Source organism: Acanthochromis polyacanthus, chromosome 12 (assembly GCF_021347895.1).
Source record: "Acanthochromis polyacanthus isolate Apoly-LR-REF ecotype Palm Island chromosome 12, KAUST_Apoly_ChrSc, whole genome shotgun sequence".
NCBI classification, from domain to species: domain Eukaryota; kingdom Metazoa; phylum Chordata; class Actinopteri; family Pomacentridae; genus Acanthochromis; species Acanthochromis polyacanthus.
Genome location: NC_067124.1, coordinates 14,282,232 through 14,303,615, shown reverse-complemented (window position 1 = coordinate 14,303,615; position 21,384 = coordinate 14,282,232). Strand labels below are relative to the sequence as shown.

Sequence of the window (21,384 nt, the reverse complement as noted above, 5' to 3'; positions counted from 1 at the left end):
ATTACCAAACTGATGGAATCAATCACAGGTGTAAAGCCTTTTTAAATCATTTAAAGTACATGACATACATATTTTGATTTCACTGCATCATGATAAAATGCAATTGAGCAAACCATCTGTTGATGTTTACTGCTGCCTGATTGTGTGTGTGTGTGTGTGTGTGTGTGTGTGTGTGTGTGTGTGTGTGTGTGTGTGTGTGTGTGTGTGTGTGTGTGTGTGTGTGTGGTAGTGCATGCAGTCATGTGCACAAAAATACACACATTTCACATGTGCGCATCAAAGAACCCAATTAGTTGAGTGAGACCCAACAGCAGCAGACACTGCATGCTAATGGCAAGTTAGCCAAAGTAATTTGAAGAAGTGGAAATTGACAGAAGAAGGGAGGATTGATTTCTGTTTCCTTTCCACCTGACAGGACGCTGGCTCTCAATCAGGCTGGATTCAGTTCAGTTGCTAACAACACAAGGAATAAGGCTGTGGCTGAGACACTTGGATGCCTTAAGCACTCGCCTGTCTGCCTGCTGAGACTCCGGGTGCAGACGCAGTGACCAGAAGAGCAGGGAGAGAAACAGGCTAAAATTGAAAATAAAAGGCTGCCGGGGCTGATGAGCTCACCTTGACACGCAGGTACTGGCGCATCCCAGGCGTAGTAGCCATAGGTGGTCTTCTTGCACACAGCTGTGCCCTTTCCGATCAGTTTGTACCCCCTGTCGCAGGCCCAGCGCACCATGCTGTTCAGATGACCCCCAGTCTGGCTCACCACAAAGCCGTGTTGTGGAGAGTCTGGAGTACTGCAGTACATCGCTACAATAGACGGATGAAGAAAACCGAGGCGAGCACAGAAAAGAGAAGCAGGAGAGTGAGATGAGAATGAAGTCAAGGGAAGAGGACAAAGAAAATAAAAGCATATATTGGAGAGAAGGGAGAGAAAAATAAAGCAGAGGAAAGAATGAGAGGCATTAACAAAGCACCTCTAGAGAAAGACTTAGGTGAACATTTTATGTTACAGTAAGGCCCCATTTTGAATGCAGAACGATAATGAGGGAAAATGCCTGAGGAGTGTCACATCTATTTAGCACTCAGGCTGTGTGCCACAAAGTAAAGGAAGTCCTCAAAATCACATTATTACCATTCCTCTCTGGCCTATGGGCATGCACATATTCAATTTGCTTTAACACATGCAGGGCTGCTGCATCCTGCAGTTATTTGTTCCATAGCCTTCCTCTCCCTCATCTTCCAGCCCATCGAACACAAAAAAGGTAAATGTGATTTCCAGAATAAGACCACCGAATAGCCAATGGGACAGAAAATCCAAGGGGAGGCTGTGTGGTTCACAAAAGCTGTCAACTATTCCTTCAAATCAGCATGACTGGAAGACAGCAGGGGCGTTAGACAAAAATACACACTGGAGTTTAAGTCAGTTCTTGTTCAAGTCAATCAAGTCAAAGAGGAGTTTTCTTTACAAAATTCATCACACCGAGTTGCTTTCACAGGAACACTTTCGTGTATTAAATATAATGGAGAGACAACATGAAAAATGAATGTCTTTTGTGCTTTTTCCATTATTATTGATGCATTTCAAATGGAAGAAGATCCCTGCGCTGCTCTTGCTTTGCACCACTTGCTTTATTAAAGAGCCAATTAAGAATTCAAACCTTTTGAAATTAATGAGTGCAAAACAGCATGCAAGCCTCCTAGTGACTTTCTTTGTGCCGTCTGGTTTTTGCATGTGAAAACATCTCCCATTAAACAATTTTCTGTAAAATTGTATTTTTGATAATTGATGGATATTAAAACTCAATACCCTGAAACAACTGCGATAAAAATCATGGGGTCACTCTGTGTCCTCAGTAATGTTCACAATCAGATCCAGAAGCTGTAGGTTCAATAAATTTCATATATTCAAGTGAAGTGACCACATACTGCCAAAATTGTAGACCCATGACTTTTAGCACTTGTCTGCAATTTAGAGACAAAGTATGTTCAAACAGCAATAATAAAAGGAGAATATGATTATAAACTGGATACATACTTTGATACTCACCCACATATCTGATGTGGAAGCCGCGGCGGTTGGTGCCGTGGTCAGAGGACCAGCGCAGCAGGAGCTGGTGGCCTGTGGTGGTCAGACTGAAGGGTGTCTCAATGTCACCACTGAGGGATGAAAGGCTCTGACTGTAGATGTTAGGACCTGAACACAAAGACACACAGAAAATGATTCACATCGAGATCAAGCAGATATGCTGGTGACTGATGTTTTGTCTGGTGTTAACATATCAAACATTCCAGTTGAGTTGCCAACTAGTGTTTTACAAATGAACCCAGCATGACCCACCGTCAAATATTTCCAGGATGTCAAACTCTTTTTCTGTCTGAAAGAGCTCAAAGTGCAGAGTGACGTTGTAACCCTTCTCCACATTGATCAGCCAGGAGCACATCTGGAGATTGGGGTAGTTTTCAGGGTAGCCTGGACTTAAGATCACCCCTGTCGAGTCGAAACGCACCTCATGGGCTGGACATTGAACTGGGAAAACACAAACAGAACGAGAATAAGGTAGAAAAGGAAGATAAAGTGAGAAAGGAAAAACTACAGAGGAAGCAGGAGGGAAAAGAAGGGATGAGGAAAAGGATGACAGAAGTAGACGAAAACAAGAGGCAGAACTCAGACAAAAGTATAGGAGAGAAAACGGAAGAATTAGAGAAAAGGCACGATGTGGAGAATGAAGGGAGGAAAAGCTTGTTTCAGTGTGACAGTAGAAATTAGTTTCAAAAAATAACTAGTCCTGAAACAATTACATTTCAGCCCAACTCATATTGCTCCAAAGGGCTGAGCTGGTGAGTCTGCTGTTGTCACCAGGCTCCCCTGATATCAATCTGTCAAATAATTGTCGGGAGGTGAGACAGCTAACTTTGTATGGAAAACTGTGTGTGTGTGTGGTGTGTGTGTGGTGTGTGTGTGTGTGTGTGTGTGTGTGTGTGTGTGTGTGTGTGTGTGTGTGTGTGTGTGTGTGTGTGTGTGTGTGTGTGTGTGTGTGTGTGTGTGTGTGTGTTCTCATGTGTACCAGCTCAGAACATTCCCTTCATTTCCTGTAGTCTGGCATGTCTGAAGTAATGACAGTCCTGTTTCTCTCTTTTCCTTCTCTGTTGCTAACTTCAGGGCCACTAGTGAAGAAACATGATGCATATAAAAGGTTAATGCGAACAAGTGTCCCAGATAAAAAGGTCACTGGAAAGAATCAGACATATATCAAAAAAATGCCAAGAGAGGAGAATTCTAACACAAAGCAGTATGAGTACTCCCACTGGTACAGTAAGTCACTGCAAAAGTTTCAGCTGGCTGAACTACAACAGCCGTCGCTTAAATGGTAACACATAGTCTCCAAAAAGTCATGAAGATAGTTTTCTGGGGAAAAAAGGATTTCTTTCTCCCTCTGTGGGCAGTGAGATTAAAAAATAAAAAATCTTTTAAAATCATCAACAATATAGATATTAAATATGTAAATAATTAAAAGCATAAGATTTGCACACAGAAGAATCAATAATTATGGAAATAAAGTTTTCTTGAAGGAGGCATTAAATCTCAACTCAATCTATTCAGAAAATAAATTAAGGTTCCTTCACTACTATTCTTTGACAGTCTGTGAGAAAATCTATATTTTCCCCTTGTATGAAAAATGTTCTCATCAGCTGCTTCTGTAGTTTGCATTTCTCAAAGCAGTCACAGATTTGCATTTATTTTCAGTTCCTGTAGTGTCTAATTATATGCTATGTAATTAGCTTAAATTTTAGAAAAAAAATATACGAGTCAATATTAAAGATCTAAGTATCAAGAACAATGTGGAGGATGAATTTCTTTAAAAATGTATGCTTGAGTATTATATACATACATAGGTATTTTCTTGACAGCCCACAGAGGCAAAAATATGAAGTCAGCAGTAGAAATTTTGAGCTATGGGACCTAAAAGTAGTTTTCTTTCTCCCTGTGAACACTGATGTCTCCTAAGGGTACACTCCACAGGAGTGGGTGGCAATGAGTCACATCATTTGATCATTTTTAGGTGGATTCATTTTTAATTTTAGTTTCTTAAAAACCTCTAAAGTCCATACGTTCCAAATAATATACATTAGCCGTATTGCACGACTTTGCAGTTACGATATTTAATTTTGCATTTGAGATGAAATAAAAAGGTCTGTGGCTCAATTTTAGCATGAGAATTATGACTTTCCCTGGTAATATGGAGTTCACTGAAGGTAAATGGGGTCCTTTAGTTAGTGCAGTAACATCAATTTACAGAATACTTTCCTCATTTCTCCTGCCAGCAGGAGCCTCTGGTTCTACTGATACCAGGGCTCTGTTGGTCAGAGAGCCAGCACAAATTAAGGTGAAAACGTTGCATAATTTGAAAGAAACTTCTCCAACATTTTGCCAATTTCAATTTTACAACCTTTTTCTATAAAATACTACAATGGGCGTAGCGATGCAAAAACTATTTACACACTCCATGCATTCCATTTCCTCCACTTCCCTCTTTAAGATGCACATGAAACTGGCTGACTTCAAGTGTTAATACACTCTGAATAGAGCCATCCAGCTCGTAGAAGCTTGTTATGGTAATAATTGAGGCTCCAGTGCTTGTGTGATGAAATAATCTTGCCAGACAACAAACAGGAGTCGATCCATTAAGCACAGTTGTGGCTTAAACTGCTTTGCTTGAAACTTGAGGTGTAAGAATTTAAAAAATGAATCATAGGAGGCTTCAAAATGTTTCAGATACCTCAATACTGCTGCTTTAGAGGAGGGGTTTACAAAGAACCATGATACAGATAGTAAGCTGCCCCGAGAGCAAAAGAAAGATTGCAGTGCATGTACATGGTGGTTTGGCTACAATACAAATGTGGAGCTCAGTGTAACATAAACGCAGCATAGCCAGTGTGTGCATATTACCACAGAGGTTCACACACATAATTGTACAATAATTCGCAGGCAGAAAAATACAGTAAATCATTTAAAAATAAATATACAACACTAAATTATTACATTCTGAATATAATTATTTAAATAAAAAATCTAAATTGACTGCATTTTATGAAGAGAATAAAGGGGAAGTCAAAGGATTCTGCATCAGACTGTAAACGATCATATTAATCATCCCTTTGTATTGAGAAATTTTTATAAAACCCAAGCATCTTGCACAGTCTCTTGTGTACATGCCAGTGTGATTTCCCTAAGAGCTGACATTTGCTAAATCGTGTCAACAGTGCATGTGTTGGTAATTCCTAGCGCAATCCTCCACATGTGATTTTTGCTCAGCAGGCTGAACACATGCAATCACAATGTGACACTTGGCATTACATATTATTTGGCATCACACAAATAGATTTCACACACACATATTGCAAAGACGAGGTGAGTGCAGAACATGTTATTTATTAGAGTTTCTCAAAGATGTGGAAATCAATAGGAATGTGAAGGCGGGACCAATATTATATCATTTAATGAGTTGGAATGAACCTCAGTGTGGCAGATGGTTTACCAACACAGCAGTCAACTCGATTGTGGCTCCATCCTTGATCAAAGCTACGACACAACCTTCCTCACAGGCTTTCATAAAGACAGAGTCTTGAGAAACATCGCAAAAACCCGGGGTATTTGTGGGTGAAATTGCATAGCCCTTGCAAGGACACTTCAGTCTTATCTTAAAAGCATAAAATGACAATTAACAGAGGGGTTGACGGCAAACAAAAGCAGAATCATGGAGCACAAGAGAATTCTTTTTCCTGCCCTATCGGCAAGCTGCGTACAGGAAATGGCCCCTTCACAGGCTTACTGTAGCAGTCTCTCGCATGTGAACAGCGGGTCAACTCAAATTAAGTTCAACTTTACATGTCCCAAGGAGAGCAATTAGTTTCATGCTAGAGGTGGCACAAGGACATAACATATCCAACACAAGAAATGTAATGAATTCTTGACTACAATAATGAGGTGATCCATGAAAATGTCATGAAACACCGTTCCGATGTGATGCCCAAAGCAGGCTTTAAGGAGCAGTTCGATCCCGATGACTAGTCATCTGACACATTCTGTTGCACATGTTGAGGAAACCCACCACAAACACATTCATTTCACTGAGCATTTTACTGTATATGTGCACATTTTTGGCATAATTTCTAATAAAAGGCACATTCTTTACTAATATAATGTCTTTTTTCATATGTTTTTTATACTATCAGTTTAGACAATTTTCTTGGCAGTGTACACTATTTACAACACATTTTTATGATGTTCCAGAGCTGGTGTAAACCAACATCACAAAAGTAAAGTCCATCTTAAATACTGGTATAATTTATTACCTAATTGTGTTCTACTAGAATAGCCCCAACATGCTTTATCCATCTGGATTTGGCAGGTTAATTTAGTCACTCAAATTAAAGTCTGTGAAATTATTTCAAGTACAGTATGCGAGTTTTAGATGATGGGACCAGGTTGGTCTTGGCAGAGCTCAGTGTAGTCAGTAACACATGAGAAGGTGAGCTGGCAGGGCCAACATTAACCAGAGAGCCTGAAATATCTTCCAGTACTCTCAGGTGACTGACTGCCCTCTCTTGGCACACAGGAAACTAATAAAATTATTCCAGCCTTTTCATGTTGTTGCCGATCTGCTATTTTGGTCATTTTCAAACAAACATTGGAAGCAAGCATCAAAAAGCATTGTGCTTCACTTCAGTACATGCTTTAATTTCCTTCATGTCAAGATAATGTAATAGTACATCTGTATGCCAAAGCAGTATGATTCAGTACGCAATCAAGCTTTTCTCTCCTCTGTTTCTCTCTCTTTACAATGTCTAACAAGCTAATAAAATGCTTCAGGACTTCACTGGTGCCTTCATGAATTATTAATTCTGAAAAATGCTAGGTAAGCCCACTGCAGAACAAGTAAAGGTAGGCGATGTTATTTTCCGGATCATAAATGTAAATTTTAACAAATTGATGTGCTTTTGGTCTCTCTGACCTTTGTGCATACATTAACAGAGCTACTGACAGACAGGTCTGTATGCAACCTTTATGAATAAAGCATGAGAACATGGGTACCTTTTTGATTCAGGATCAACCAGCCAGGTCGTGCAGCTTATGCTTTGTTGTTATTGTGTACTGCTCTCTTTGTGGCTCCTAACATACTAAATTAAAATCAGCCAAATTCTTACTTGTAAGAGTGAAACAGAAATTGCCACTGGGAGAAAACTAAGATATCAAGTCAGACATCAAATAATAAGAGCCAGGGATGAACAAATAGGTTCCAAATCACTAGTCCTATTCTAAGACGCTTTATGAATGCAGACTCTGGGTTTGTCGAGTATCTGTCATGCCTTGATCACAAGTGGAATGCGATTACTCACAGTTTCCAGATATAAAAAGACAGAAATGCTCATCAACTCAAGACTTGTAGACAAAGGACTTCGGGGCACTTCAAAAGATGCCTATCCACAGGGGATAGAAGGTTTCAGAGCGCTCTGTTGTCTGCCGTGGAGATGTATGAGCACGACAGGCAGGCTTGTTTTTTAGTCTAAACAAAATCTCTGATGCAGACAACATAGACATTTCGTTCCCTTTGTTTCTTGCTTGAAAATCCATCTTCTAAAAAAAATGTGGGTAGGAAGACATTTTACATCAATCAAAGCCATGGGGCCATTTAGGCAGAATGAGTAGAATATAAGCTTTCTATGGAAACCACTGTGGAATAAAAGGACTACTACAACTTACTAGGGGAAAAAAAACCCAAAAACACTTGTTGAACATGAAGAAACCCGCTGATCTGTAAATGCAGGTTTATGATCTTGGGTCAGTTGTATTCCGACTCCATGAGTCTTGATAAATTAGAACAGAGATGCTATTTGCCACCAGGAGCCTGCTGGAAGGGGCCCTGCTGGCAGTCTGTTAAATGATGCATCAACACTGGGTGCTGCTGACTGCAACCAACCCTGGCAGAGTGGTGTCAAGCACACACATAACCGAGCATGGCTACACGTACACACAAATGTGAGGGAGCAAAACCCACACATGAAACAGAAGAACAGTCGAAAGGCGTACAAAAACAAGAAGACACAGACATAAACCAACCTTGACAGACTGGCGGTGGTCCATCCATCTGTAGCCTCTCTCCAAGTCGGCAGGTCAGAATCTCACTGCCCACCAAGGTGAAGCCTGGCAAGCACGAGTACCGAATAATGTCCCCTGTGAGGTCATTTACACCAGCAACCATATCAACACACACACACAGGTCAGGAGTGGACATATCCATCCATTCATCCACCCACCCAGGTACAAACACACACACACACACATCCCCACAAAGCTGCATTAGTAAAAAAAAAAAAAAAAAAAACAACTCTTCAGCACCAGCACTTGAAATAGTAATCAACAACACATTTTCTAATGAAGATTGACATCCCCTTAGCTAGCTGCTGCACTAAAGGCTCTTCATTACACTACACAGTCACAGACGTATACAGAGGTACACACACACAAAATCTAAATTACATTCAATTTCAAAGGCACAAAGTAAGGCAGCCACTAGCCATGACTTCCACTTCACTTTGCTAATCATTTCTGAACACTGAAATACAAACAGCTTATAAGTAGAGCTAATTAGCCCTGCCCTCAAACTAATATTTTAATGCATGAAGCATGAACAGATAGGGAAATTCAAAACAAAGAAGAGAAATATGAGAGAGAAGAGCAAGGAGCAAGAAAGAAAAAGAGAGAGATAAAGAGCACATTGAAGGTGAAAGGAGATGGTAAAGTCTGCAACAAACAGCTCTCTCACTAAAGTGTTACAGAAAATGTATAAACTGTGAAAATAGACAGGGATTGATTTATTATTTAGCTGAAAATAGGTAAGAGTGTAAAGACCAGCAACAAATATATAAACATACAGTGGTTTTGGAGTGAATGACCAAAACTCTTTGATGTGTCTATTCATTGTTTTTCCATCTGTCCAGGGCTGTCGAAGCAAATATCCTTACGTCTGCTGCAAACTGATTGTATTACACACTGTCCCTGGCTGGTAAACGAGCAAAATAAAATAAGACAAACCTATTTCAAACTCGTCATCATCGGTTAGGATGGTAGCGTTGGCAACAGGAGGGGGTGGCTGGCATGTTCTCAGCTGGTAAGCTGTTAGGGAGAGGAAAACACTGGACTGAGTATATGTGCATTTAAAAACAGAAAACAGAAACAGACTGTCTGTCTGTCTCTGTGTGTGTGTGTGTGTGTGTGTGTGTGTGTGTGTGTGTGTGTGTGTGTGTGTGTGTGTGTTCTTGTACTTGCTACATGGTGAGTACCATTTTCTACATTTAACTATCAAAGTGAGGACATTTTTACAAAGTGAGGACATTTTGGCCGGTCCTCACTTTGAAACAGCCATGTTTGAGGGTGAAGACTTGTTTTTAGAGAACAGGTATGAATTGAGGCTTGGTTAAGGTTAGGGTAAGGATTAAGTTTAGGCAATCAGTTGTGATGGTTAAGGTTAGGGTAAGGCTCTAGGAAATGCATTACGCTTATGGATGTCCTCACTAAGATAGAAGTACAAACATGTGTGTGTGTGTGTGTGTGTGTGTGTGTGTGTGTGTGTGTGTGTGTGTGTGTGTTCTTGTACTTGTTACATGGTGAGGACCATTTTCTGCATTTAACTATCAAAGTGAGGACATTTTTACAAAGTGAGGACATTCTGGCCGGTCCTCACTTTGAAACAGCCATGTTTGAGGGTGAAGACTTGTTTTTAGAGAACAGGTATGAATTGAGGTTTGGTTAGGGTTAGGGTAAGGATTAAGTTTAGGCAATCAGTTGTGATGGTTAAGGTTAGGATAAGGCTCTAGGAAATGCATTACGCTTATGGATGTCCTCACTAAGATAGAAGTACAAACATGTGTGTGTGTGTGTGTGTGTGTGTGTGTGTGTGTGTGTGTGTGTGTTTTCTATTCAGCCGCAGCAATCTTTACTCTCCCACAATACTGAAGGTGATTAGATCTTAAATTGCCACCCATCACTGTTAATGATCATCAAAAAACAATCAGTAATTTATCTGAGGAACATTTTATTATTAATCAGATTCTTTTCGAGGGGTGTGCCAATAGTGGAGATAAAAACAGGCAAGAAAGAAAGGATTCATCATTTATCATTAGACAGTACTGGAAGCAATACCAGGAGGAAAATGAAAGCATTTCAATGTAGACAGAAGGGGACAATCTTTCTCTGCTCTCGTTTGATGTGCGTTACCACCACACGGGTCCTGTGATGATCACATGAATACGGATCATTACAGAAATGTGGGGTAGTGTCCCTACCTAGCTGGTATCAAAGGGGAGGTTACCATAATAATGCAGCTCAAAGAAGCCACTGGTGCTGAAGTCACTGTGGAATTTGATGAGGATCTGGTTGGCGGTGGTAGAAACGCCATCCTGGACAGAGTTGCCACTAAACTGACCGATCTGAGGCGAGGTCTGGTCAGGTCCGTCCCTGGTGCAGAGATATGGGAGGAGGGTGGAGGACAGAGAGAGAGAGAGCAAATGATTTATGAATAAACACCAGTAGTAACTTGCTGGGATCAAAGCGCAGGTCTACGTGTCCTCCAGCAGTCTGGTGGACTCAGCAGTCATTTTGACAATCTGAGAAAAAGTTTCACATTAATCAAATGTCAAAGCAGAAGTTCTGTAGATGTTAGCTGATGAGGCGGTGCACTACTCAAACTTTCCCCCCTCCGGCCATCTTACATATTGATGGGGAATAAAGTGTTTTTGGGAAAAAAAATAAATTATACAGAATTCTATAAAAATATGTGCAATTGCTAACACTGCTTTTATAACTTTTTTCTTGTAAAATAAGTAAATGCGTAGTTTAAACTTACTTGAGACTTAATATTCTGTAAATGAATGCGCACATATTGAGCTTCTGACAAGGCCTCAGCCCCCATAGCTCTAAAAGGGTAAACGTGTATAGAAAATGTATGGATGATAATCGCACAATCCAAAAGCCCTGAAGTTTAAATCATGATTTACCACAAAGTGTAGCCCTGAGAATTATAACCTAATTTGATTCTTAGGGAAACTACTCATCCTTAATTGAGGGGAGAGAAAGCTGTTATCTGTGAATGTGTCTGTGGGAGTAAAAACCCACATTTATATTATTGTAGCTACAGTATGAGACAGGTTATTTCCAATTCAATGATGTGTGTATACTCAAAGCTCAAACTTGGTGTATACTTAAAATGCAGCAAAACATGTGACAAGTAATGCATGTTCTAACTGTACTAACTTCACCAAATCCTCAACTTCAGGTGTCTCAAAATTGCAAAACAGACCCAAAGAACAGAGAACAGGGCATGAACAGCTCCTGAGATAGTGGCTGGCACAATGTCAGCAGCAGAGAAGAAGCACCCTGAGATGGTGAAAGACCCTGAATGTTGTCAGCCTGGTGTGTCTAATGCGTCCCTTGAACAGCCACCCACCTCTGGCATTTGGAACTGCTTCCCCAAGTGAAGGAGTTTAAGAGTCTGTGGGCCTTGTTCCCAAATGAGGTTACAGTGATGTGAGGAATTGACAAATGGCATGGAGAGAAATACCATGTTGAAAATGGAGCTGAGCCTGAAGGTGAAATTTCTGATTTATGGCTACAAAAATTTGAAATAAGCTGCCTGTGCAGGTTGTGGTCATAGAGTGAGGAGCCAGATATTTGGGATGAGCTTGGAGTAGACCTGCTGCTCCAGCACTCATGCTGAAAAGAGTTAGTTGAGGCAACACAGACATCTAATTAGGATGCCTCTGGGGAGTCTTCCTGTGGAGCTACATCAAGAACGTCTGACTGGGAGGAGACCCCGGGGCAGACCCACAGCATACTTATATATTCCAGCTGGTCTGGGTGGACCCCAAGATCCCCCAGGTAGAGCTGGAGGGAAGGAACTGAAAATGGATGAAAAGATAGATGTTGCTTGGGGTAATATGAAAGTATTTATCTTTAGACTTGGCTGATATTTGCAGTTTGATTCACTGGATTAACCCAAAACAGGCATTTCTACAAAGTTGTATATAACTGTGTATATTCAGTATACAACAGAAGTGAGTACACCGGAGTACAATATCACTTAAATAACAAATGAAGCCATATTGTATCATCTCTCATTAACTTCATTATTTTCTTGAGTTGAAAAGTAGGGTATTTCCTCTTATGAACAATCAAAACGAAATACTTTGAAAATCTTATATCTACATCATGGCCCTACGGAGAAACTAATCACCAAACTGGTTTGAAAAATCTGATTATGAGACTCCACAAATATAAACAGGACAACAGAAGATTGGTACCCAACTGAAATAAGTGGAAACACAGTGGCAGAAAAAATCATTCGGTATAGGATGAAGCACAGTACCACTAATTAGACACGGTAGATGGCCACCAGAAATGATATCACAGAAGGTGAACTACTTGCACAATTTAGCTGTGAAAAACAGACCGGTAGAGCTTTAACCCTGAAACAGGGTTACCAATGGAAATAAAGAGTGTCTGTGAAATCTCAGACAGCGTGAAGGACATTGCATAACGTTGACTTCTATAGGTAGCATTTAAGAAAAATGTATTGTTTGCTCTTCAGTAGAAAACTGCAAGATGAATCAATGCTAAAGATACAAAGCCTGATGAATATGTGGAGCACATTCTTTGGTCAGATGAGATCAAGATATATACTTTTTTTTTTTTTTTTGCTCAAATGAGATCCAATGTTTGGTATGAACCTGGCCAGGGCCACTACAATGGATAAATAATTCTGACAGAGAAGCACAGAGATTGGACTGATAATATGGATCTGCAGCAGTGCAAAATGCATTTCAAAGAGGACTATTACAGGTGGCACCATGAATGCTTGCTGAAAAGATATGGCAGAACCTTCATAGAATCTTTGTCAAAAGGAATACAGGTATACATACAAAGCAGTGAAAAATTAAAAAAAAAAAATAGATCTCAGTATTAACTTTTGCACTGACTTTTGTTCCTACTGTTGTGCCTGTATTTTTATCATGTAGATCTAAACAGTTGGTTTTTCCTTTACAGAAGAGCAAATACTCTAATGCTCAGCTTATAAGTAATGCAAATATTGTAATGTGATACAATTTTGAATTGTGACATTTATGGGATGTTACACAGATGTTTGCTAACTTCTGCTGTATACTGTGTAACTTCTAGACTGCATTTCTCAGGAACTGTATTCACATCATGTGTCCCTATTACACCATAAACCTACATTATCCTAGAGCATTTTCCCTGCCCTAACATGTCTGGAAGGAAAGGTGGATGGGTGTGGGGTAATAAAAAAAACCAAACTTGTCATTAGTGATGAAGTCATTTATGAGGCAAGTGTTAGCTGTTAAATCCAAAACAGCATCTCTGCTAATGAGAGCAGGGAGAACTTTCAAAGCTTTGCCATGACCTTCTTCTAAAATAAGTAGCTTAATGTTGCATAAACCTTTAGGTGTCACATTTAAAAACAACTACCTACTCAGTAAAATGCAAAGAAGGTGGCATTTTTCCATTATACAGAGATAGGCCACAACATTAAAGCATAATATAGGTTTTTGGAATAACTGGGGTTTAGGTGGAGTCAGGTATTGCAAAGACATTGATGATTGAAGCCACCACATGGGTTCAATCATCAAGAATCTTCACATGGGTTTGTTCACCTTTATATACAGTCTATGCAGCTGACTTTCCCAGCAGATACTACAAAGGAGCACAGAAAGAGCCCAAGGCGTATCCTCGGTGTCCTCATTTGCCCGATTAAATTCTGCCGGAACCTGATCCACAGAGGTCCCAGCCTGCAGCTCATAGGACCTAAAGGATTCACTGCCAACTTCTGTAGCCAGGCACCACAGGACACCCTCAAAAGTCTTGTGCCCATGCCCTGACGATTCAGAGTTATTCTGGAGGCACAAGGGAGATATTAAGTAGTTGGTTTCAGTGTTGTGGCTGATCTGTGTATATAAATACTATTTCTGAACAAGAGAAAGGTTTTTCATTACCGGCACTATCAGGTAGCTCCAGGCCTATTCAGTAGAATGATGTACACTAAATGTGTTTTTGTATGTTTGTGTACCTCTAATATCTTATATATTAAAAAAGTCTTATTGCAGTTTCATTTCAGAGTGATCAGCAAAATGGGAGACGGCAGTCGGGCAGGGAAATGAAATGCTTCCATCAAGGGACAGATTGTTTATGCACCATTTCATTTGAAAACAGTAGTGCTAGTAGCTCCCTCTTCCCATACTATGAATGGCAACCCCAGACGCTGGAAGGCATATCCTCCCTTTATCACCCATGAGGACTGCTCGATGACTGCCTAAGGCTTACGGTACAACACAGACTACTGAAAAGTATAGGGAGAAGGACAGACAGCCAGAGAGGGAGACAGCTGCTGGAGTGACATGAGGCTATTGTTTACTGCTGTACAACTGTCTGCTACCAGCTAAAGTTTCTACTGTTTCCACAAACATCCCAAGTTTGGTGTTTTCATGCTGATACACATTTCCTCCCTTTTATGTAACATTCACCAGGGGGATTTGGAGCTAAACATCTACCATAAGTTTGGAGAGCAGAGGAGGAGGGACACGCAGCGGCACAATTTCATTTCAATTTCCTTCGGTTAATCATACACAACAGTGTATTCTATCATAGGGAGAGGCTGCAAGGACAAAAAGTTTTTAGAGAAAGAAAAATGAAGCCACAATTGTAAAGACTGAGGTCAGCATAGTGGATTGGTTGTTGGCTTGTCTCACACCACAACCTGTGAGCAGAATTTGTCTAACTGTCAGGTCTTAAATCTCTCTAGTGTAGCTTTTGAGTTGCTGTTACAAGGAAGGAGAATATTTGCTAAAACCATCTTTTGGTTATTATCAATTATTATTACCTTGCAAACATGTCCATATAGATATATTTTGATTAAAATAAGCAGTAAACACAATCACTGAGTATTGCCACCCTGAAACTGCCGTGTACCAATGATAGTCTACAAAATAAAAAAAAGGCTCAAACTGTCATGGTTTCATATGCAACATTGCATACGTAATAAACCAATCCTGTCAACTTGCAAATAAGGGTTTTCCGTATCATTCTTCTTCATAATTGACTTCTAGTTCAAATATGTATGGCTGAATGACTCCAATATCACAACTTGCTATTGTGCATGATTTAGTAGTTTTGTAGTGAGCCGATGTGCTCCAGCTGTAGCAAGAGAAAAGCAGGACCTATATTGATCTGCAGCTTCTGAAGGAAGCAACAGTTTGTGGTTACATCTGACCCATTTTAACTCTTAAACACTCAAAGGTCATACAGGCTGCCTGAATTTTTTATTTGGGCAGTAGAAGAGTCAGAAACCATACTATATGTGATTGCTTTTTACCAGTCTTTTCAGAGCAACCTAAGCTTTCAATATCTGGCAATATCTGACAAACTGTGTGTTTAGACAATGTAACAATAGCTTAAAATGTAAAAATACAAAAAAATTGACTTGAATTTTTCAGGATTTTACTAAATTAGGAACTGGAATTAAACATGAACAAAATATTAAACAAAAATGTCAAATATGAACTATAATAAAAACCCTTGGGAGCGCCGCCGCTCCAGTGGGATTTTGTGATGGGCACTGTTGGTTCATTTGATGTAACATAATACCCCGTAAAGTTCATGTTGTCTTCTTTCAGAAATTGTTTGAATGTTCTCTCTAGCACAAATGGTTAAGGAGTTGCGGTAATTGAAAGAGCACTCGTAAAATGGGAGTAGCGCCGTTCCCGTGGGATTTAAAGGGATGAAGCAAGAAGGGATTATTTTAATGGAAGAAACTTGTTCGCAACTTTGATAAATAAAGATGAATTTTTAGGTGTTCAGTCAATGACTGGAGAGAGACTTTAACACAGCCTCAAAATCTTACATACTCTCCTTTTTTTTCCTTTAGTAAGGACTTATACTGTAGTTGTCAGATCTCTTGGGAGGTGTTCCATTAGCAGCACACTGTATATTACTAATGCAGGTAAAACAAGCTTAATAAAAACATCAGCTTTGAATGTGTCGAATCAGAAAGTGACAAAGCAGCATTATGACTAAGTTATAAAAACCTTAAGGGAACATCGCTTGCAATAAGCCAAGCAGTGATGACTGCCCCTCACTTAAACACACGTGCACATCCTCTTATAGACTGACTGCCAGTAATCTGCATTAGGAACTACGAAGTAGAACCCAAACTGTAATATTTAAATAAGTAGTGCACCGTCTCAGAAGAGCAAGTGGATCTCAAAGATGCACTGCTGCCTGTGATATTCCTCTAAAATTCTTTAAATATTACTGTGGTGATTCACTATTATCTGAGCTGCATAAAATACATCCCCTAACAAATTATTTTGCGGAAGTTGTGACTACAAATACAGTTTTTGCAATAGATCTTCAGTGTTCCCTTAGAGAGGAGCAGGGATTTTGCAGCGGGGTATGCAGTCGAGTCAAGCTGAGTTCAGGTGGTTGAATTATGTATATTTTTTCAGCTTTTGCAGATAAGTGGGTGCAGATATTAAAGAACTCTGACCCCCACAACACTACTGCATATTCCACAAACTTGGTGCATATTTGAACTTTGTCATGGAAATAATTTTTTGTGGATCACTGCTTAGTAAAGTCAGTGCAACTGGTCTGTAAAGCTCACAAACACTAAAAATTAGAGTTACTGCTTCCAAACTACTGGCTGTAAAACTCTGCTTTCAGCTCTACGTATGGAAAATAGTGTTTGATGTGTGCAGATAAGTGATTAACAACGTCATACTGAGAAAGTAATGAGGACTTACCACACAGTGATGTAATCGTAGATTGGCTCTGTATTGATAACAGAGAAATTTATGTAGATGCCATACCCAGGAGGCACTCTGACAGTCCACATGCAGTCCTGGAAGTGTGGATACTCAGCTGGGTGTCCAGGAGAGTAAATTGTGCCGTTCATGGATGTTATATTCCCACCACAGAGAGCTGGAGGGAGGGAGGGAGGGAGGAAAAGTCAGAGATGCTGGAAAATAAAAAAAAATAGAAAAACAGCCTTTCCTCAAGTCATAAAACTTTCTTTAATTGATGTATTTCCACTAACTGTTCATAAAACAAAGAATAACTGTGTGTTATTGGGTTATCACTGATGTACTGGTGGGAGAATACACCTGTTAGATGCAACTGTGAGGAATGGACGCTGTTTACTTGATGACGCTGACTGATTCTGACATTAAAACTCCTTCTGCTACACCCCTTCAGATGTGCAAAAATCTGACTTTGAACCTGGAGTCAAAGTCAAAGCAATATCCATGGGATCAAAACAGCACTGTAAACTTGACAGAAACAACACAGTAAATGAGAAGCAAAACAAATCTATTTACCCCTGTAACTGGACTTCAAACATATGAACTGCTGCTGCACCAAACTGATGGAGTATAATGTAGCATACCTGAACGACACCTGAGGAGACATCCTCAGATTTACAACACAGACATGAATATTATTTGTAATAAAGACTGTCTGCAAATGCTCCATGTATCACTATAACGGACTGTATCAGTTTATAGTTCAATAAAGTGCTATGACACTGTTGGTGAGTCAGATGCTTTAATGTGCCCAGAATATAGGACAGGACTTATAAAATTTTCCTACTCAAAATTACTTCAAAGATCTTATTTTTTGTGTCTTTTCAAATTCTCAGAAAACCGTATGCATAACTTTCTCAAATAGGTCAGCATGCATTCAAATTAAACATTACAATAAGTTAATCATATACAACAATCAATTTTGTTTTGGTAGAAGCTGCAAGGAAATATGTTTTCTGACACAGAAAAATGAAGTCACAATTGCCAAGAGAGAAGTCAACATACTGCATTGGTTTTTGGCTTCCATTACATCACAAACTGTGAGCAGAACCTGTCTAACTGCCAGGTGTTAAATCTCTCCTGCGCAGCTTTTGAGTTTGCATTGCAATTAAGGAAAATATCTGCTAAAAACCTCTTCTGGTTGTCATGTTTTTGGCCTTGGAAACATGTCCATATAGACATATTTTGATCAAAATGAGCAGTCAACACAATCCCTGAGTATTGCCGGCCTGAAATTGACGTGGACCAACGACGGTCAAATAATTATTTACCTACTAAGTTTGGGGAAACAGTGACATAAAAGGACATTTAAAGACTGATGAATACCATTTTTCAATCATGTAAATGTAGGTTATTTTGGAGAAGCATTTAGGTTTTTGGTAGAGCAATAGTTAGAAGCGTTCAGTACAACTTCGCATACATATTTTCTGAATATTAACGACAGTGGCAGGAAAACACCTGTTGTGTTACTAAGAGACACTGGCAGGTCACCTTCACAGCGAGGAATGGGATGATTCCAGTTTCTGCTGACTCCATGCAGACATGTGAGAGAAGGTTCTCCGAGAAGAGTGTAACCTGCCAGGCACTCAAAGGAAATTGTCATTCCCACGCTGAAGTCCTGACCGATCACAATGCCGTTACGAAACGGTCGTGGGTCTGGACACCTCTGAAGCTCGTACGCTGAAGGAAATAGTCAAAACCAGAAGAAGAGTTTAATGAAATACAGATTCCAGGAGGCAAACGCAATGATATCTTTGATGACCTCGATAAACCTATACCGAGCATGTGATCTGTTGCTTTATATGAATCTTGATAAAATGAAAATTTTGTTCATGAAACAAATTTGAAAACTATAAGACAGTATTGGGTTATTCCGTCTCAATTAACTGAATGCCCCACAAATGACCATGTTTAATTTGACAGATTTTTTCTAAAGTGATGAATATTGATTGAGTTGAAAAATCTGTCATAGGTAACAGTTTTTCAGACTAAAAATTACTGAAGAAGGGTGGGGTCATGTCGATTTTTGCATTAGTTTCTTAGTGCCAATCTGTGGAACAATGTTTGAAGTTAGAGAACTTGAAAAAATTCTGAAATTGTGTGGGCTCATTGATATATACATATGCAAATGAAAAATTATGACCATATTTTCCCTCAAAGTCTACCTCAGACCATTCTACCTTTTAAAAGCTGCCTCTCAGGGTGAAAAATAGAGGTTCTATGGTTGGTGGAATAAATTTCTTGAACAAATTTGCGCCATCATATAACTGGTTTTATTATTCTATCAAAGTAGGGTTATATCATTGATTACCACATGTACATATCACTGAATTTGCAAAACTTCAGAACTAGATACGTGCTACAGAATGTCTCAAAGGATGTCAGCAATGATTTTTTTCTTTGCTCTAAATCTTACCTCAGCGACAGCACCTGCCTTGAAGGGCTAATCTTTGTCCCTCATCTGTATTGAATGGAAATGCTTGCCAATGTTCTGATACCAAACTCCAATTTTGCTGCTCCTAAGACAAGACCTAATCTTGACTTCAACAACCTTTGCTCCTTACCCTGGTAGACAATGTGGAAGCCAGGCTTGTTCTGGGAGTAGTCGCTATGGAAGAAGAGGGTGGTCTCGTGGGTGGTGCTAAAGAGAGAGTTGGGCACCACAGGGCCACTGAACCGATCAATCACTGTTCCTGTTTCAAGGGTCCCACTGCGCACCTCTAAATAGTCATGAACAGGCTCTGTGGAGAAGTTCAGAAACTGCAGATGGATCCCTAAAGAGCAGAAACAAAGGGATAATAAGCAGGAAGTAAACCCAAGAATACATGAATTAGGCCAAAGTTAGTTAACAAGCAGATTTCTTTCAATTACTACAGCAGGATGTTACTTCAAATGAATGCATAAACCCACCAAGTCCTTTTTATTGTGAACAAGGAAGGAATGGGAGAGTCAGAGAAAAAAAAGACAGAACACTATAGAAGAAAGCAGCACAGAAGACATGAGAGCTAGCAGAACAAGAAAAGAAAAAAGACAGAAGAAAAAAGGCAGAGGGAGGGGTTACAGACCGAAGCCAATAGGGAGTTCAACTCTCCAGCTGCAGTCCAGGCTGCTTTGGTAATTCCCTGGAAAGCCTGGGCTGAGGATGACGCCGCTGAAATCTGTCATAGAGCCTCCACACTGAGCTGAGGGAGACCAACCAAGGAGAAAGAACATGTCACTTCTCCACAGAAAGGCTCGATGGGAAAACAAAGAAAAACATAGACTGGGAGGGAGAAGATGGAGGGAGAGCAGGCAGCATTATGTCTGTGTGTGTGCAAATTACAGTACATATTGTGTATGCGTACAAAAAGAGCAGAGGAGAACCAGCACTGCTTATGCTAAACATGTACACTATACGTTTGTGTGTTTGCATGCAGACTGGGTATGTGTCTGAGCACATCTTTTCTTGTGCTTTTACGTATCATCTTGACTGTGTGGATTATGCTCCATAAGAGCATTCATGAAAAGATAACTGAATAAGGCACATTCCTTGTTTGGTGGAGCTTTAAATCAAAATAAATGAGGGAGTCAATATTCAATACACCAACACAGTTCTCAGCTCAGCAGTGATAACTTCACCCTCCCCCTTGCTTCACCCTACGTCTTTGCTTTGATAGTGTGTTAGAGAACACTCCAGCTCGCTGTGAAGGTTACACTCATCCCCTTCTCCCGTCTTACATGAACACCCAGATGCCTATAATCTTATAAACCTGTAGCTAAATCATTCCACCTTTTCCAATCACTACGCCAAAAGACACATTTATGTGGGAAATGGTCGGAAACACAAGGGGTATTGCTGCTATTTCTTGGGGGACTATCAACCCAGACCAGAACAAGACAAAAACTATCTTGGGATTTAATTGCGTTGCTGGTGGGGGGAACCTGTTTGACCTGTTTGTATATGAAATGAAAGAGAAGAGGAGAGGAGAGGCACTTATGAGGATGTTATACTGTTTGTGCAGGGGCATGCAACCACTTTGATGTGGGTTTATCAGCAACAAAGTGAATACAGATCCTCGGGTGTTTGGGTGAGCACATGTACTATAAACGAGAGAGGAGTTAAGCTAACGAGAGAACACGCGCATCCGAGAACATGCCTGTCATCTGTAAAGCTGGGATTTATGTCTGCAGTGAACTGTGAAAACCTCAGGGACAGAATATTTACATGAAGGCTGCAGTGTGCAAGCATGCAGTTCTGCCTGTTTATATCCACTGGAAGGGTCTACTTGCACTAATGTAGACTTGTGTAATTGGGGGCAGCGGAACTATGAGGTGTCAAAAGACAGCGCACTACTTCCTTAGTAATCTCTGGAATCTATCACTGTGGCAATCAACATCAGAGGAAGTGTCAGGGGAGACTACAGACTTTCATCAGGGGTATCAGAAATCAAACAACACATGAGATGGTGCAAAGCCTTATTG

General features: G+C 40.1%; 1 protein-coding gene across 6 annotated transcripts in view; it reads right to left on the bottom strand.

Annotated features, from left to right (window-relative positions):
- Window positions 1-21,384, bottom strand: part of LOC110966116 (CUB and sushi domain-containing protein 3-like) — a 241,430-nt gene that overhangs the window by 66,073 nt on the left and 153,973 nt on the right. For 4 of the 6 annotated variants that reach the window (XM_051956539.1, XM_051956535.1, XM_051956536.1 and 1 more), the window contains 10 exons: window positions 19,989-20,105; window positions 19,488-19,697; window positions 18,415-18,603; window positions 16,867-17,044; window positions 10,368-10,513; window positions 9,092-9,172; window positions 8,117-8,230; window positions 2,336-2,524; window positions 2,033-2,191; window positions 616-804 (listed from right to left, as the gene is read on the bottom strand). In XM_051956539.1, coding sequence (XP_051812499.1) covers window positions 616-804; window positions 2,033-2,191; window positions 2,336-2,524; window positions 8,117-8,230; window positions 9,092-9,172; window positions 10,368-10,513; window positions 16,867-17,044; window positions 18,415-18,603; window positions 19,488-19,697; window positions 19,989-20,105 — 1,572 coding nt within the window. The remainder of the gene's footprint in view (window positions 1-615; window positions 805-2,032; window positions 2,192-2,335; window positions 2,525-8,116; window positions 8,231-9,091; window positions 9,173-10,367; window positions 10,514-16,866; window positions 17,045-18,414; window positions 18,604-19,487; window positions 19,698-19,988; window positions 20,106-21,384) is intronic. The other 2 variants (XM_051956540.1, XM_051956537.1) reach the window with 1 other exon arrangement.